Source organism: Diceros bicornis, chromosome 11 (assembly GCF_020826845.1).
Source record: "Diceros bicornis minor isolate mBicDic1 chromosome 11, mDicBic1.mat.cur, whole genome shotgun sequence".
Taxonomy (NCBI): Eukaryota; Metazoa; Chordata; class Mammalia; order Perissodactyla; family Rhinocerotidae; genus Diceros; species Diceros bicornis.
Genome location: NC_080750.1, coordinates 50,643,494 through 50,663,506, shown reverse-complemented (window position 1 = coordinate 50,663,506; position 20,013 = coordinate 50,643,494). Strand labels below are relative to the sequence as shown.

Below are 20,013 nucleotides of genomic sequence, written 5' to 3'. Positions count from 1 at the left end.
TAAACCAACCTAACAAAATTTTTGCTGAAGGCAGGCCAGGGTGATCAGACATCACTAGGAAGATGGTGGAGGATCAGGAACCTGATTGGATATAGATATGGAGGTTGACTAGAAATGGAGGATTGAGGATTCTGGCTAAATTTACTTTCTTGCTAAAATTGGACAATGCAGAAAAGAACAGGAGGTCAAAAAGTACAGGCCTACTTGAAAAAGAGTTCAGGGAAACCTGAGTAAAGTTTGGTCAAGGAGAGAATCTTGGCACCTGAAACCATGCATGGGAAGAAGCTACAGGCAAGGGTGAAGTTAGGTGTGCCTACATATGTGTGTGCAGGTATGTGTATTTAACCAACCAAGGTGTCCATTTTTAAAAATAGATTAAATTGTAAACAAGAATGTGTGACCAGAAGATCCGTGAATCTAGGGGCAAGGCATTTTCACACGGCTTTTAAGTGTGTAAAAGTGCATTCTGTGTGGATCTACACAATGAAAGTCACATATGCAGTCTATACTGTGGAGACCTTACTCTATTGAGGACTCCAATTAATCAGAATGTTTACACCCTACTTCTATACTCTAACCATTTCCTGGGAAGCCAACTTACATCCATCCTAACCCATTCTCTGAGTCTGGCCCGGTGCAAGTCAGCTCCCTGAGTTCTATATTACTGCAAATCCAGTAAGCATTAAATCCTCATTCTGGCTGTTTCAGCTGTTACTAATTGCTCTACTGATCACAACATCCCTACCTGCTCCTACCCTGTTTCTAAATTTCAAATTGCCAACAACTCAACAAGACATATATCCTAAATTGTCTTTTTAATTTAGTTTGGGTTTTGAAAATACAAGACTTTATATTTTCCCCTTCAGATTCAACCCCTAAATAATATTGATTATGGGCAAGGTACAATATTCAAAATACACTGTAGCAAATGCACAAATGAGTTATACAAAGTAAAAGTAAAAATAACAATGATGACTAATACTTGGTCATAATTTAATGAGTACATGCACCACTGTGATAAACAGAATTAATCCCCTCGCTCCTCCTCTGCAATCCAGCACCCCTGCCACCCAATGACCACTGTAGATAGTTTGGAGACATCTTTAGAGATATTTTCCTGTCTTTTAACAAATATACAGAGATGTGTGTGTGCGCGTATAATGTCTAAGTATTTATCAACATTAGATATTGATACAATAAGAATACATGCTTAATTTCTAAGGTAACCATTAAAAGAGTAGAAACAGGGTACATAATTCTGAACAGGATACAAACAAATAGAGAATATGAATGGAATGATAAAAAAACCACTTGCGGAGGCTGGTCCGGTGGTGTAGCAGTTAAGTTCATGCATTCTGCTTCAGCTGCCTGGGGTTCGCTGGTTTGGATCCTGGGCATGGACCTACTCACCACTCATCAAGCCAGGCTGAGGCAGTGTCCCACATAGAAGAACAAGAAGGACCTACAATTAGGATATACAACTATCTACTGGGGCTATGGGGAGAAAAAGGAAAAAGAGGAAGATTGGCAACAGTTGTTAGCTCAGGGCCAATCTTTCTTAAAAAAAAAAAAACACTTGGATCATTCAAATCAAGGAAACAAAGGGAAAAAAAGAAACATAGGATTGTAGGGAAAATAGAAAACAAAAATATGGTGGGAGATTTAATTTCATATAATAATAATTATGGACTAAGTGCACCCAATTAAAAAATAAATGTCAGATTGGATTTAAAACATACAACTGTGTCCATTTATGAGACACATCTAAAATAGAATGAAACAGAAAAATTAAAAAACAAAGATGGAAAGAGTAATGCTAAGCAAATACTAACCAAAAGAATGTTAGTATAGATATATTAATGCTATGCAAAGTAGATTATAAGTCAAAAAATATTGTGATAGATAGAAAAGATCACCTCATAATAATAAAATGTTTCCATTTTAAATGTATGTGCAGTTAGTAAATGTATGTGCAGTTAGTAATATAGCTCGAAAAATATAATGGAACACTGATAAAGTTTCAAGAAGTAGAAAAACCAACTGCCTTGGTGGTTTTTTAGTAATTAATAGAACCTTTTTTAGTAATTAATAGAACAAGCTGATAAAATATTAAAAATGATTTAGAAGACTTACCTGTAACACAACTTGACCTAACAGATCTATTTAGAATACTGTTTCCAAGAATATATGTATTTTCAAATATATATGGAAGTGTTAACAAAAATGACCACATATTGGGCCAGAAAGCAAGTCTAAACAAATTTGAAAGGATTGAAATTCTGCAGAACGTGCTCTCTAACCACCACGCAATTAAACTAGAAATCAACAAGAAGATAGCCAGATTCCCAAATATTTAGAAATGTAATTAAGAATCATACTTCTAAGTAAGTCATGGTTAAAGAAGAAATCATAACAAAAATTAGAAAATATTTTGGGCTGGACTATAAAAACAAATTCTTAGAGGGGCCGGCCCGGTGGCGCAAGTGGTTGGGTGCGCGCGCTCCGCTGCGGCGGCCCGGGGTTCGCTGGTTCGGATCCCGGGCGCGCACCGACGCGCTGCTTGGTAAGCCATGCTGTGGCGGCGTCCCATGTAAAGTGGAGGAAGATGGGCACCGATGTTGGCCCAGGGCCGTCTTCCTCAGCAAAAAAGGAGGAGGATTGGCGGATGTTAGCTCAGGGCTGATCTCCTCACAAATAAAAAAAAAAAAAAAAAAAAAAATTCTTAGAAATATATAACCCATCAAGACCAACACAGAGGAATAGAAAACTTGAATAGCCCCATAATCATTTTAAAAAATGGTTACTCAAATATCTTCTCACGATAAAATTACAATCAAGATTTTTTTAGATTTTATAAATATATAGAAACAGAAATAGAACAGCACTTCCTTAACATGATAAAAATGTGGATTAGCAATAGTGATAGTGGGTATCATTGTCTTATTCCTGACCTCAAAGTGGGTATCATTGTCTTATTCCTGACCTCAAAGAGCAAGCTTTGGTTTAACCACTTTGGAAAACCACTTTGGCATTATCTAGAAACTTGAAATGTGTACTTCCTCCAACTCTGAGCACATACCCTAGGAGCTCCAGCTCTCATATGTATACGAATACGTATACAAAAATATTCATAACAATGTTGTTCATAATAGCCCAAACTAGGAAAAACTAATTGTTCATTAACAAGAGAACAGAAAAGTAAATTGTGGTAAATTCTATATAGTAATGAAATAAACAAACTCCAACTATGCTAAGGATAAATTTTTACTCATAATGTAAAAGAAGTAATAGACAAAAGGATGCATACAGTGTAATTCCGTTTATGCAAAGTTCAAACACAGGCAAAATGAGCTACACTACATTTTTTACAGATACTTTCACAAGTGGCCAGCAATATTTGTCAACTCAAGTGGTGGTTATCTTGGTGTTTGCTTTTAATTTTTCTTTATGTATCACATTTGTGTCTTATGTACTTTTGTGTTTGTAGGCTATACTTCATAATAAGAAATGTTAAAAAAAATTTTAAGTACAAATATATAATTCAATCACTTTTGAATCCAGTATTATTGTTGAGAAGTCTCATGTTGCTCTAATTTTTGTTCCTTTGTGGGTAGTTTATTTTTCTGTGTGGAATCTTTTAATAATTTATCTTGCCTTTCTTCTTCAATTTCACTATAGTGTGTCTAGGTATTGATATTTCCTTATATGTCTTGGTACTTTATGGCCCTTTCAATTTCTTTTTGGGATTTGAATTATCTGGATATTGATAATTCTGTTGTCTCAGTCTTTTAGCCTTTCTTTTATATTTTCTATCACTTCCTAATTTGATCTGCCAGTTTACTATTTTATTCTTTGATATAATCATCCTCCTATATATTCCATCCATTGTCATCTTCATTTCAACTACCTTATTTTTCATATATATTATTTACACTTGTTTTTTAAAGTAATTTCTTATCCCTTTACTTTATTACCATATTCTTCCTCAACTCTTTTGAATATATATTGTGCTTATTTTAAATTATTGGTTCATCTGTTCTAGTAAACCTGCCTCATGTGTTATGTGTTTTTCAATTTTATTATTATTTTTTTAACTTTCTTTTAGAGTGGTTGTACTTCTCAGGTATGTATTTTCCATGAACCTGTAGCATCACATTTTGCTATGGAATCTGCTGTCTTGTCCTATAATGTGTATTTGGGAAGTGCTGAAAGTCACACCCTCAACTGTGTCCTTCCTGGAAAATTTGAGAACAAGGAGGGTCAAGTCTCAGAGGAGAGAGCTCCAGGGACTGCAGAACTTCTGTTGACAGGATGACAGGAGAGCAGAAGGCGAGAATGTCCAAGGGCATCGGTCATCCTGTACCTGTTTTCATCAGCTCCTCATAATACTGGGAGGCCAGTGATGTTCCCCATTCCTAAGGTGAAGCAAGAAAGACAAAAGCTACAATCACAACCTCTCCAGATCCTCCCTCCAGACACCCTGACACAGACACCCTCCTCCCAGGAGACTGCTTCTTTCTCTGCCCACCTCTCACCCCACCACTTGCTGGTTCCCATCTTCCTAGGGGTTTCTCACAGTTGTAATTTTACTTCCAACTTCTAATTCCTTCTTGTTTCTGTCATTTTTCAGGGTTGATTTTGGAGGAGCTAAACTTTGTGCTACTTTATCATTTTATCCCACTTATTTTTAGAAGTCCTGATTATATTAGTAAAATTAGCCTTTTGTCATGTACAGTGTAAATTGGTTGGTAATTTTTCTTTTGACCTTTTCATGACAATTTTTGCTGAGGAGAAATTGTAAAATGTCTTTCAATAGGGACCTAGTTGTTGTGTACGTGAGTTGGAGATGGGCCCATCTAAAGTGGTACAGGAGCCCAATGTTGTTTACTTCTTCACAGCAGGCTGGGACCTGGGAACTCAAAAGCCTTTTGGTACCCAACTCAAATTTCTACATGTTCAATTGTTTGAGATATAACTCCAAAAAGCATATTTTTAGCCATTTAGAGCCTCCCTCTTTACATACACTAAGAACCATCACCCAACATCTGCTAGCCATAAGTAAGATTGCTGCATCTCAGAGTTCTCTGGCCCAGAGTCACCCCACATGCTGGGGTGACTCGCCTAGACACATAGCCCCCTCTCCAAACTCCCTCTCTAATCCTCTCTCTCCCCGTCTTGTGGGTAGTGGCCTCCATCAGTGCCTTTGGAAGGTACCATGCTCTGAGTCACTCTCCCAACCTCCACCCCATAAAAATCTGTCAAAGCACCTCCTAAATAAAGTTCATCGTGTGCTAGTACCATCTCATGGTCATATCCTCGAACTCACTACACTAATTAATATGTTACAATTATTTGCTTTGTTTTCAAAAATGATTTAAATCTGTATGTACCTATGTGGGAAAATGTTGTAGACTTGTTAAGTTGAAAAAGTGAGTTATAAAACAGTGTGCATTATAAATCTCACTTAGAATAAAATGTTATGGAAAGAAGACATGTATATGCTTATTCATGCATGGAAAACATCTGGAAGGATATACAATAAACTGTTAATAGTTTACGAGATTAGGTTGAGGTGGGGGAGCTCAGAAAATAACTTTTCACTCTATTCTTCTTTATAACTTTTTTTCCAGTTTAAAAAAAAAGAAGACTGAGAAAAGCTGAATTTGATGATTAAAGTGGTCAAAGATTGTGGTGGCATTAGAAATGTGTTAGTGCAAACATAATATAAGGGTTAGTGATCAAGCTTAGGCTGCAAGTGTGCAAGTCCTAACCCCTAGTACCTCAGAATGTGACCTTATTTGGAAATAAGTCATTGGAGATGTAGTTAGTTAAGATGAGGTCATTACTGGAAAAGAGTGGGTCCCTAATCCAAGATGACTGGTGTCCTGATAAAAAAGAAATTTGGACATAGACATGCACACAGGGAGAATGCCATGTGAATATTGGAGTTATACTGTCACAAACCAAATGTTATGGGTTGAATTCTGTCCCTCAAAAAGATATGTTGGAGTCTTAATCCCTACCTCAGAGTATGACCTTATTTGGACATAGTCTTTCCAGAAGTAATCAAGTTAAAAGGAAGTCATTGAGGCGGGCCATAATCCAATATAACTGGTGTCTTTATAAAAAAGGGAAATTTGGATACAGAGACGTACATAGAGGGAAGAAGATATGAAGAGCCACGGGGAGAAGACAGCCATCTACAAGCCAAAGAGAGAGACCTAGAATAGATCCTTCCCTCACAGCCCTCAGAATGAACTAGCCCTGCTCACACAGTGATTTTGGACTTCTAGCCTCCACAACTGTGAGACAAGAAATTTCTGCTGTTTAAGCTCACAGTTTGTGGTACTGTTACAGTAAACCTATCAAACACTCACCAGAGAAGATCCACTGCTTTCTCCACTTCTTTTTCTCAATCTTGTCAAATAATTCTACTTGCTTGCACTAAATTTAATGTTCAGTACTATAATTTTTTTCTTAATGGAGCTAACAAAACAAAGAACTCCCTGGTTAGGACCTTTGTTATCTGACTTCTGCACTCTTATAACCTCCTCACCTTCCCTACATATATTTTTTTCTCTAACTCCGGCTATCTTTCCTAACACTATTAAAACAATTCTCCAAAACACTACTATAATCAAGACATCCACATGATGAAAATCTTTCCATTGTACTTCACCCTCAACCCAAAAGTAAGAAAACTAAACAAAACTCACAAACAATTCACTTGGTTCTGTTTCAAGGCCTTTTTTCAAATCTGGCTTCCTGCTTTCCCCCTCACTGTTTCTCAGCATGAATCTTCCCTTCCTGTCAGATTAGAAATTCTCTTTTTCTGCTCTCATAACTTTGTTCATGGACTTCCTTTCATATTTACACTAACCAAAATTCTACCCATTCTACAAAGCATAGGTCAAATATTACCTCTTTGGTGATTCCTTCCCTGGTCACTAGCTGAGAGTAAGCTTTTGTTCCTCTGCCCTGGTATTGCATTTGGCACCAATGGACATTTACTGTAATCATGTGTGTGCCTACCTGTCTTCCTTATTAGATTTAAGTCCAGTATCTAGAGGGCAACAGTCATCTTTGATTCATCTGCGGAACATTATGTAAGTTTGTTATCTATCAAGTATGCAATAAAGAAATGAATACATTATTACTATTTCATGAAAAAATCTGCTTTGGTTCTTAAGCATACAAAACGTTGCTCTGAGGATAAACTATTTTGAACTTGAAAACACTATAACTAAACAGCATAACAAGACTATTTGTCTACACAGCACAGCCAAATTAAATATTAAAATAATATGTGGTGGAGATGATGAATTGTCTACCAGTGTTGATTCCTCCTTTTGTCTTAGTATTATATGCCCCTACCCTAAAATTTAACAGCAATGGCCATACTGCTACATTTCCCAATCTCCCTTAATGTTGGGTGTGGCTAGGCAAGTAAGTTCTCACCAATGGAATATGAGAAGTGAAGTTTAAGAAGTCTAGGTCATTTCCGGAAAAAGAAATTGATTACCTCCCTTCCATCTTTATTTTCCTTTCTGTGGGGAGAGTAAAAGGACAGGATAGTGGGACTCTGTCAGGCCCTGCTGAGCAGAGCTGCCTGGCAAGCCTGGATCTTCCACTGTCTTCTGCACATTTACGTGAAGGAGAAATGAACTTAAATCTTGCTTGAGCCACTTCCTTCTTTTTTTTTTTTGGTCACTTTTCTATGACAACCATATAACCTGAAAAATATACTACCGTACAGTAATAAAATTGAACATTTATTCTGAACAAAGATACTGGAATAACCTTCCTCAGGCATCATTCTCAATAGTCATTTTGATTTATTTGATTGAATTTCAATAGAGGATAATAGCCAGTGTTTATAATGATGAGCATTAGTCATCAAAGAAAAAGTTAATGCTTCATTACCCTTTATAAGAAGAAAGGTAGATATTTGATACGTTTTAGAGAGTTTAATTTAAAATCATTCAAATGCAAAAGGTTTTTGTGTTTAACAGAGCAGTACTAAATCTCTCTGGAAAATTCGACTAACCATAACAATGGGATTTTTTAATAGTTCTTAACAATTAAGATTTCATTAGACTGTACTTTGGGGGACATATTTTTTAAATGACACCAAAAAGGTTAGCAATAATTGGTGTAGTTAGGAATCCCAAACTCGGGAGTCTTCCGGGGTCAGAGTGATAATGTAAATGTGTGAAAGACAACATAGAATGGTGCAGTTTGGGCTATAGTTATCTGGAGAGTATACACCCCATATAAGGTATAAATATTCAAAACATTTAAAAATACTGTTCTGAGGCTATGCTAGAGTAACTGGAATGGCACTTGCCCTCTAGCCATGAACAACTAGAAAACTAGACAAACGACACAAGGCAACAGTTTTCATACATCGGAAAACAGTCAGCACAAGACTGATCCCTGAAGGAGAAAAACAAATGAGATGAGCCATAGGATCTTTGTGGCTTTCTTCCTGGAGGCACTTTCCCAGACAGTGCTACAGGGAAGGGTATCTTACACAGAGCAGGGCAGTCTCTTGGTGAGATCAGGGAACAGAGACTGGAGCTCAGAAGGACTGAATTGCCTAGAATTTTGTAGGGAGAATGCTTACAAGGAGGAAACTACCTGGACAAAGACCTCCAGAAATCTTCTAAGGGGTACCCTTGCATAAGGTAAACCTCTACAAGGCCAGGCAAATGACAACTTGGGAGCAGTAAATCAGACAGTTTCCAGAGCTCACATGGGGCTGAGAGGCATTTGAGTCCTGGCCAGCAGGAGTGAAGGGCATTCAGGGGAGACCCCAGAGAGGCGGTGCTTTTGTTTTGGAGCTAAGCTACCACCAGAGTGATGCACACTTTATTCTGCCTCATCAAACTTAAAATTTGTAAAAGCACCAAGCTGCCTGCTAGAACAAAGTCCAATACTCTTTAAAAGAATTTAAGGGGCCGGTCCCATGGCCTAGTGGTTAAGTTTAGCATGCTGTGCTTCGACGGCCTGGGTTCGGTTCCCAGGTGTGGAACCTACACCACTTGTAGGCAGCCATGCTATGGCAGCGACCCACATAAGAAATAGAGGAAGATTGGCACAGATGTTAGCTCAGGGTGCATCTTACTCAACAACAACAACAAAAAGAATTTAACACAGTAAAATCTAGCACCTCAAAAATAATGTCCAGCATTTAATAAAAAAATATTACTAGCTATGTCAAAACGTATAACAGTGTAACACCACCAGAAGAAAAATCAGTCAATAGAAAGAGACTAAAAGAAACAGAGATAACAGGCTTAGCAGAGAAGAACTTTATTTTTTTTCCAGCTTTATTGACATATAATTGACATATGACTGTGTAAGTTTAAAGTATACAACATAATGATTCGATACACTTACATATTGTGAAATGATTACCACAATAAGGTTAGTTAACCTATCCATCACCTCACATAGTTACACTTGTGTGTGTGTGTATGTGTGGTGAGAACTTTTAAAATCTAATCTCTTAGAAACTTTCAAATATACAATGTGGTACTGTTAATTATAGTTATCACACTGCACATTAGATCCCCAGAATTTACTCATCTGAGAAGCACTTTAGCAGGTGGGCCTACTTTCCTAAATATGTTAGTGCCCGCCCCTCTCCTCCCAGAAATAAGGAATCTAAACTATGGGAAAAGTACAATAGGCAATGATAGCATCTGCCATAATTTTCAAAGCAATAATTCAGGAAGGTAGAGCACATTTCATCTGCTGTAATTTGCAAAGCAGTAATTCAGGAAGGTAGAGAGCATTTTTTTCCCCAAGAAACTTACTGCCTTATACAAGAATCTTATCTTCACTTGCTCCATACTCAGCCTATGAAACTAACCAAATTCAAACAATAGAAGAAAAAAGATCCATTCAGCATTTGTGTTTTTCTTGTGTATAATTCCATTTTAACCAAATTCAACAGTTGAGATAAGATATAAGTGAAACTTCACTGTTCCCAACCTCTCGATATAACTCACCCTCACAGAGCAAAATATATATTTTCTCAAATTGGTGTAAACCTCCTGAATAACCAATATGTGTGTTCTGTTTTCTCTACTGCAGCCCAATAGAAATTGCACTTAACAATTCCTTCTATTTATATTTTTCCCCCCATAGTTGTTTGTTTTAGTGATCCTGCTAGGTTTTCATTTCAAGTCCACACTACAATAAATACTTTTCCGTACTATGAGAAAAAATTATAGTGAAAAGTTCAAACAAAGGTAAAACTGAACATTTATTTATTTATTTTTAACAGGCCACAAATCAGCAGTTAAAACCAGCAGCCTGAAGGTATGTTTTTTTGTTTTTGTTTTTTGTCTAATAAAATGTTCACAAATTTTTCAATGTTTTTTCCTTCAGTTTATTGTAAAAATAGAGGCTGGACCAAGTTGAGTGCCAGGGTTGGTGGTTCAAATTTTAAAATGCTGAATGCCTTTAGGTAGACTTGTATTCTCCAGTAAGTCAGAGGCCCCTCCAACCCTCCTAGATTATATCTGACAGTCATGTACCTGTGGTACCTCCCTAGTCCAGTAGTAGGCACTTGAGTTTGCCATTCCCTACTTCATGAGGATAAACCAAAATTAATAATAAATAATTTCTTCCTATTTGCAAGAAACTTTTGACTGTCTTCCAAAATGACCTCTAAAATGAGTAATGGACTTTGCTCCAAGACAACTAAATTTTTGGCAGGTTGGCTTAAAAATTTTTGGCTAGCCTTTTGTCAGTAATACCCTCTTTTAAATGAGGGAAATAGAATGTGGTATCACGTCTTTGATTTATTTGACTAAGTTGTGTTCACAGGCACATTGGGTAATTTTGCATTATCAAATTATGCATACTTTATACTTATCTGGTTATTTTCAATTGTATATTTTAAAACATACTTTAAAAGACCAGCATACTTAAAGGAAATATTATTAATCATTTATATATAACTTTCCAGATTTCCCTTTAAAAAACTGAGAACACTTTAAAATATTTTACAGATAATTTACAAAATATTATTTTCTTTATAGTATAAAAAATCCACACAGTCTCAGAGCATGACAGAGAGAAATTCATACTCACTATCTAGGGTATTAAATCTCCAAGACCACATTCTTTTCTTAACAAAACTGACCTTTGCTAATGTTAAGAACTTTCTACTTAATACTTTTGGAAATAGTGCAATACTTTAAATGAATGGAAGAATTTGGAAACTTGAAAAGAAATGTTAAGTATCTCTTATTTCTCCCATTTTTTTTCTTGTGAACACTGCCTCATAGATCATTTTGAATTATCATCTTCACCAATTATTTAGATTTATTAGAGCTCTCCTCAGCCAAAATAATAGTGAGCTACCTGTGTTTATATTAACTGTCAGTCCCCAGTAGTTTGTTTTTATGATACTGTGAATATTTTTTTTCTCTAATTCCCTTCTTTACTCCCAGTCCTAGTCTAGTCTGTTTTTATTTTCTCTTCCTTTGTCTAAAAGGAAAGCAAACATTAATTTGCAAAGGGCCTGGGGAATAATGAATACAAGATGACCTCTTAAGGACTTTTCCAACTCCAACATTTCTTCAATAAGTCTTAAAGTCTTGTTAGTGTCACATCATCATGGTTTATTCTAATACATAGTCTTAAAAAATTAAAAGGATAGAATTAGTTTAAATGGCAAATAATATTTAAAATATTTTTCTGAGATATAATGTAAAAGACACATAAAGAGACATGAAGACATATAAGAGTAGCGAGACCCCCTGAGTTGTTTATATCCTGATTGAACATTGAAATTGTCTGGGGAGCTTTTAAAATTACTAATACCTAGAGCCATCATCCAGAAATTCTGATTTAACTGTTGTGGAGTGCAGCCTGGACATTAGATTTTTTTTTTTTTTAACTCTCTAGATGATTCTCAAGTACTACCAATGTTGAGAGCCACTGGTCTATCTTAACTTTGACTACACATTGGAATCAACAGATACATTTAAAAAGTATAGCTTCCCAGACTCTACTTTCAGAGATTCAAATTCAGTTTGTCTGGGGTGGAACATAGGCATTGTTTTTGTTTTCACAGTCATGATTTTAAGGTGAAGTCAATGTTAAGGATTATTGCTCAAGAATGGAGATATTTAACATCACAGCATGGGAGATGATATACTGTCATGGTGTTTCTGTCTTCTTATGACAAGCTGTAATCCTTCCACTAGAAGAGGTCGGTGGCACAAATTTAGTTTTATAACTAAAGTAAATTAATTTTGTTTTAAAAATTATTTGTAGTTATAGTAATAATATTTTAGAGTATACTGGGAAAATTGCAGTTCTAGATATTTTGCCATGAGTGGTTTTAGATCTACTCTTCCTGTAACTTTTGGTCAAATTAGTCATTGTATTTCTATCTATAAGTCAGAGTAAGAACTTTCAGCTGCTCCGAGAAAGTCTCTGTCTACATAATGTTGCCATGTTCGCTAGATTGCAAGTAAGTGTAGATCATTTCTATTAATACTCTGCTATAAAGAGTAAAGATGTCTTATACTGTTAACGCATTAAAAAGCTCAATCTTACAAACAGCTTCCTATAATACATGGATATAAGAATGCACCCTTTTGAATTTATAACATGAGGAAGGGTATAAAGAAATTTAATTATTTTTAATAATGTTTAACACGCAAGTGACAAAGTAAATATTAAAAATTCATTCCCTTGGGCGCGGAAGGAGACAGCCACGCGCAGAAGGAGCAGGTGAACTGTATCCTTTCTGCCCCAACTCTCGCGACAGCTGCTGGCGCATGGCACAAGCCTTCGCCGGTTGCTGAGCTAATTTCTTCCAGGAGGCCGGGCAGGGGCGCAGTGGTCACGTGACGAAACTGCCTCCGGGTGCGCAGGCGCAGGCGGCATTTGCTCTGTGGAAACCAACCGGGGTGCCGCCATGGCCGACGACGCCAAGCCCGACGGGAGTACCCTGCAGATGCTGCGGGACATGGCCAACCGCCTGCGGATCCACTCCATCAGGGCCACGTGTGCGTCCAGCTCCGGCCACCCCACGTCGTGCTGCAGCGCAGCGGAGATCATGTCTGTGCTCTTCTTCCACATGATGAGGTATAAACAGACAGAGCCGGAACACCCCGACAACGACAGATTCATCCTCTCCAAGGGCCATGCGGCTCCGATCCTCTATGCCGCTTGGGCGGAGGTGGGCTGCATCAGTGAATCCGACTTGCTGAACTTGAGGAAAATTCATTGTGACTTAGAGGGACATCCCACCCCAAGACTGTCGTTTGTTGATGTGGCAACCGGATCGCTTGGGCAAGGATTAGGTGCTGCCTGTGGAATGGCTTATACTGGCAAGTACTTTGACAAGGCCAGCTACCGGGTGTTCTGCCTTATGGGAGATGGCGAATCCTCGGAAGGCTCTGTCTGGGAGGCTCTGGCCTTCGCTTCCCACTACCGTTTGGACAATCTTGTGGCAGTCTTTGATGTGAACCGCTTGGGACAAAGTGGCGTCACGCCCCTTGAGCACTTCACAGACATCTATCAGACTCGCTGTGAAGCCTTTGGGTGGAATACTTACTTAGTGGACGGCCATGATGTGGAGGGGTTGTGCCAAGCGTTTTGGCAAGCGACTCAAGTGAAGAACAAGCCCACTGCCATAATTGCAAAAACCTTCAAGGGCCGGGGTATTCCAAACATTGAGGATGCAGAAAATTGGCATGGAAAGCCAATGCCGAAAGAAAGAGCAGAGGCAATCATCAAATTAATTGAGAGTCAGATACAGACCAACAGGAATTTCATACTGAAACTCCCTGTTGAAGACTCACCTCAAATCAGCATCGAGAATATAAAAATGACCTGTCTGCCTGATTATAAAGTTGGTGACAAGATAGCTACTCAGAAAGCATATGGTTTGGCTCTGGCTAAACTGGGCCATGCAAACAAAAGAGTTATTGTGCTGGAGGGTGACACAAAGAACTCCACCTTTTCTGAGATATTCAAGAAAGAATACCCTGAGCGTTTCATTGAGTGTTTTATGACTGAGCAAAACATGGTAAGTGTGGCACTGGGCTGTGCCACACGTGGTCGAACTGTTGCTTTTGTTAGTACCCTCGCTGCTTTTTTGACCCGAGCATTTGATCAGATCCGGATGGGAGCCATATCTCAAACCAATATCAATCTTGTTGGTTCCCACTGTGGGGTATCCATGGGTGAAGAAGGATTCTCTCAGATGGCCCTGGAGGATCTCGCCATGTTCCGAAGCATTCCCAGCTGCACTGTTTTCTATCCAAGTGATGCCGTCTCGACAGAGCATGCTGTTTATCTGGCTGCTAATACCAAAGGAATGTGCTTCACTCGGACCAGCCAACTAGAAACTGCAGTTATTTATACCCCACAAGAAAAGTTTGAGATCGGACAGGCCAAGGTCATCCGCCACAGTGTCAATGACAAAGTTACAGTTATTGGAGCTGGAGTTACTCTGCATGAAGCCTTAGCAGCTGCTGATGGTCTTTCTCAACAAGGTATTTCTATCCGTGTCATTGACCTATTTACCATTAAACCCCTGGATGCTGCCACCATCATCTCCAGTGCAAAAGCTACAGGAGGTCGAGTTATCACAGTGGAGGATCACTACCGAGAAGGTGGCGTTGGAGAAGCTGTATGTGCAGCTGTCTCCGGGGAGCCGGACATCCTTGTTCATCAGCTGGCAGTGTCAGGAGTGCCTCAAAGTGGGAAACCTAGTGAATTGCTGGATATGTTTGGAATCAGTGCCAGACACATCATAGCTGCTGTGAAATACATTTTAATGAACTGAAATAGCTGATTTCTTAAAAAGTCAGTCTGTTGGCTTTGGTCTTAAAACACTGCTATCTTTATATTACATTCATGCTTGTTGTTGCAAAATTATCATTTATGTCTATAACGTTGTGTAGGTTTTTTTTAAGCCATTTAACACCTTTTTTCATTCCTAATTCAGAAATTCAAGTTAACTATCTTTTAAACTATGACTATATATGTATACAAATGTTACTCTCATTTTTGAATCATTAAAGCAGGTTATAACATTTCAAGAAAGAGAATAACAAAAAAAAAAGCCACCTAAAACAAAGCTTTCTGATAAGACTACCAATAACTGATGGGTTGAAAGTCAATGTAGAGGTAGCAGTTTCTTAAATGTAATTTTCTTGTAAGTAAAGAAAATTTGAATTTAATTGTAGGCTTCCATAGCCCAGGTTTTGAAGCAAGTTTGAGCTTTCATTTAATGCCATTCTACCTTCGGTTTCTGGGGTAGTGTTTGACTGCGGTTGCCTTGGAATTTCCTCCGAAGTTTGCCTTCATCTCTCCTCTACAATTTAGAAGCTGTAGAGGGGCAGTGAAAGCTCTTATGATGTACCATACTGCTTGTGGTGTCTGTTCTGTAAAGAGATGAAAGCATGACTCGTTCTAGTCTGCACACTACACTGTTTTGTGAGGTTTCAGAAATGTTTCCTTTTCTCGATGACCAAACCAGAGTGCTAACTTGATTGTATTCATCTACTAAGGATGCTAAAGTCAGTGTAATAAAACATTTAAAAACCAGCAGCTTTATTTAGTTTGTGCCGTCTGTGTGTGATTTGGTTTCTACCTGGTAAGGAAGAAATTTCTATCTAAACCAGAAGCAGAAAGAGGCATGTTCCCCAACAGTAATCTGGGAAAAAGGTCTGAGCTGGAGATAAATTGCCAGGGAAAAATGCGTGGACTAAAAAATCATCTCTTAAGCAGACTCCTTACTTTTAGCTGTGATTACATAAATTATATGGCTGGAATACAAGAAAAAAGTACCAGTCAGGTGAATGAAAGATGGATCCGAGGTTCGAAACTAAATCTAAAATTACTCTGGGTCTGCTATGTCAGGTAATCAGTTCCTTATTTTTATTGCTTCATTAAGTGCCCTCATTACATTCTTTGGAGGCGTAACCAATTTGTCTCAGGAATTATTTTTCTAGAAAGTGTGGTAGAGACCAAGAAATACTAACCTGGGAATTGGAGAAATTGGGGACTACTCATGCTACTACTGTCTTTTTCTCTGAGCTGGTTCTAGTTTCCTCCTTTGAAAATCGATCATGATAACTGCTCTGTTTATTCATAAGATTTAAAAATTATTTTGTCAAAATAAAAACAGTTGCTTTAGGATCATTACAGAAATTCAGAAAAAGCAAATAAGCAAAAAAAAAAATCTGCCTCACCTATCTCACACATGCAAAAAATCCATTTAATTGTATTTGCTAGCATGAGATCTATAATGTTAGATCTTCCAATATAATCATTCCCATCTAGTAACATCAATCAAATATTACACATATCCACGAATGGGATACTGTTGAACAACAAGCCTCCATCCTTAAATTTTTTAAATCTTAGAGATAACATTCATTCAGACACACAGTAGATAAAGTACTAACACAAAATTGCTTGTCATAATTTGAATGTGCATACGGGGAAAGGGCTTCAACTTTTATGGCTTGTGACATTAATGTGGAGTGCAAAATGGTCTGTTTCCAACCAAATGTGCATAAACATGTCTTTAGTAATGAAGTAAATCAGGGTTTGTTTTATGACTAATGGAATCTCAGAGACCATCAAAAATATTTTTTGAGGGAGGGCGGGGAAGCCCTTAAGAATCTTTCCCGTAAAGAGGGTAATTCACAAGGCATCAACCAGTGGCTATCAGCTCCAGAAAGAAGAAATAGGAGGTGAGACTTCTTATTTCGTGTCTACAATTCTTCAAGTAAGATGGAATCAAATCCAATTTTGTTATATTGAATATTTTCTAGCCTTGAATCTTTCCTGAGATCCTGTAGTGTCCATGGAAATCTTAGCAGAGAATCATCCTGACTGATGCTAACCCTTGACCACTAAAGCTTGTGAAGATACAATTTTGATTTTGATAAACACCATAATCACTAGTTTAACTCTGGTTGTCTGTTCATTGTTGTGCCTAGAGAAAGATCTTTTAGATTATCAAGAGATCCTGATGACGTTCCAGGGACAGCTGTGACGCAACAGCTGCCTTGGTTATGATTGTGCTTGCAAAGGCCAGCAAGTGGTCATCTGAGAGTGACACTGGTCATTCAGATGGTGAATGGCTCTCAGGTTGTTCCCTGGTTTCTATGACTCTTACAGATAGTAAAAGAAGAAATCAGGACAGTAAATTTTTATCTTATTTTACCTTACTTAAATACATCAATGGCTCTTAACCCACCTGGAAATTCAATTGAGGGCCTCATTTGGGGGAAAAATAACTTTTTAAAGAAAAAGTAAGAGGCTCACAAAAAGTAATGTTTCTGATTTTTAAATTATGTAACCATAATGGGAGGTAGTGATTGCAATTTAATTAGCCCCAGGTTTACTGAACTGTGCAGAAATTACTACATTCTCGAGGTCTCAATCAGAGAGGGTCTGGTTTGGGAGGTTGAGAAGCATTGAGCTGTTTTGGTGGCCTTTACTATTGTGATATGTAAGGGAGGTCCTGCGATATCATTGTGGAAGGAGGGAAGAGTGTACTGTTCTTGGAAACTGTCTCCTCCAACTTTCCCATAGGAGAGGGGGAGAAGGCACTGAACTAATTCCCTTCACTGATGTTGGTGGGGGAGGGGTTCCCTAAGGGAATTGCTTCCAAGGTTTGGGGTTAACCACAAGAAGGGGAGATAGATGATTCATTGTAAGATTGGAAGATTGGATGTTGCTTTAGACACAGGTTTGCTTCCCTGATCTTAGAGCTACAGGGATGGGGGAAAGCAGAGGCTGGCAAACACTAGCAGCAGGTAAAATCCACTTGCCATCTGTTTTTGTGTGACTGCAAGCTAAAAATGGTTTTACATTTTTAAATGGTTGAAAAAATTAAAATAAGAGTATTTCATGACACCTGAAAATTATATGAAATTCAAATGTCCATGAATACAATTTTATTGTAACACAGACAGCTCTTTCATTTATATATTGTCTATGGCTGCTTTGGAGTTACAATGGTAGAACAGACACTATATGGTCTGCAAAGCCTAAAATATTTACTATCTGGATTTTTACATTAGAATTTTGCAAATTCTGGGATAGAGCACTGGAGAGAGGTGAGGGTGATGATTTAGCCAGGTGGAGGGGATAAGGACTGGCCTCTTGAAGTTCAGGCCTCAAGGCCACTTCTATATTTGACTACAACGTGTTAATAAGATTGGAGGTTGCAGGCTTGCCACAGGCCACCACATTGAGAAGTAAAGAGGTACAGGATCAGAGAAATTCTGTGTGAAACCTGCAATTTTGGAACAATAGGAAGGTGTGATCTCACCTAGAAAGGGACCACCAACTCTTAGAGTAGCTACTTGCTATTAAATCCCTCATCAGTTGGCCCCAATGTTGCTGAGTTTATGTAGATAAGTCAGTTCAACAGTGGTGTTCAACAGCAATAGGACAGTAATCTATTTGGAGAAACCATTGGGAAGAGGGATGGAGGAAAGGTGTGAAAGACAAGACCTCCCTTCCCTTCAACTCTCATTGAAGCAACCGGGAAGAGGGAGAACTTTGAGACCGTAGCTTTAAAGAGTGTGTAACTAAGTTTTTATAATATAATGAAGCTGTTTTAATGAATAAAACTGTTATGAAATTAGTTAGAGACAACATTAAAGGTGCTTACATATAAAGAAAACGGATAGAGGGAGTTTCGACAGAATACAGATGATAGCAGTTAGTGGAAAAATAAAACCATTTTATGATAGTACACACGAGATGAGTCACTTCAAAAAACCAGTTATACTAAGAACATAATTCTTAATATTTTTGTATAATATAAATTTTCAATATAATATTGAAATATTTTTGTAACAAGCACATTGAATAAAAATGATTTATGATGAAATTAAACAAAACTTTATTTTTCTTTTCCTCTATCCCTTTCAAAAGTATTCAATGTGGCTAAACTTACTGTGGCTCTGAGTGGAAAGCTAGACAGATCCCAATAGATTCCCATTCACCCTTAGGTAATAGTCCTATATTGTAGTTATTTTATATTATAAAAATCCAATCTGAATTCAATGATTAAAATATATTCAGCTAAATTTATTAAGCAATGCTTCAGTCTTCACTGAAAGTAAGACTTTTGCTTCACTTCACCCAAGCAAAGGGATGTAGTTGGCAGCTGCCCATCCACCTTCAAGGAAGTGTGTGTTGTTGCCTTCAGTGGGGTTCCTGTCCCCTGTCCAACTTGTTGGCTAGTTTTAGACCAGAAAAGAGGTGGGAGGAGGAGAAGTAGCTCTTATTTGGCTAGAAGGCTGTGTTTACAGACTTTGGAAGGTGGTTAAAGCTGATGCACCTTTGTGCATATATCTTTATTTCACATGTGCAGGTACTTCTGAAATTTAGAGAACCTCATCACTATGTCATACATTGGAATGAATGCAAGCTGTTAGACCCAAATCTAACAAACATACATTTATCTGGAAGAAGGCAAAAAAGCAGTCATGCAACATGTTGTTGTAAGCTTAGTGAAGGACCCACTCTCTATTGTCAGGCACTTTGACAAGCACTGTGGATAAATGTTTGTTCCCAGTTGGGCATGAGTAGGAGTAAAGTTCAAAATATTTAACAGCCAGCATGGCACGAACACCTAGTACCAAGAATGGTGACCTAATCAGAAGGTACCCTATCAGCAGGACTGTCCTGCAAAGTACCTACTGATTACCAACTCTGGAACCAGTGATATTCCAAGAGAGAAAGAGACAACCACTCAGTTGGGTTAGGAGCACTCTGTGAGGTGGAAGACACAGGACCACATAGAACTCTAGACCTGGAGTGTTGTTCCTCCAAAAGATAGACTGCTGAGTTTTCCAGATCCTTGTATCTCATACCTTCAAAGGGAGAGTGATATGCATAAAATTTCTAGTCAAATCTGTATCTTGAGCACAATGTATTTCCCCAATGAAAAATTATTTTAATAATCATATACTGATTAACAAACTCTCTGTAGTGTGGATT

The 20,013-nt window shown here is 37.9% G+C and overlaps 1 protein-coding gene across 1 annotated transcript; it reads left to right on the top strand.

Annotated features, from left to right (window-relative positions):
* The first annotated feature begins 12,933 nt into the window (after window positions 1-12,933).
* TKTL2 (transketolase like 2) lies at window positions 12,934-14,959 on the top strand. The gene has a single exon (XM_058549786.1). It carries the CDS (start codon window positions 12,947-12,949, stop codon window positions 14,822-14,824), a length of 1,878 nt encoding a protein of 625 aa, XP_058405769.1. The 5' UTR covers window positions 12,934-12,946; the 3' UTR covers window positions 14,825-14,959.
* Window positions 14,960-20,013: the final 5,054 nt, after the last annotated feature.

Excerpts from the sequence above, each read along its gene's own strand:
- TKTL2 (XM_058549786.1), top strand. The coding sequence starts at position 12,947 with ATGGCCGACGACGCCAAGCCCGACGGGAGTACCCTGCAGATGCTGCGG.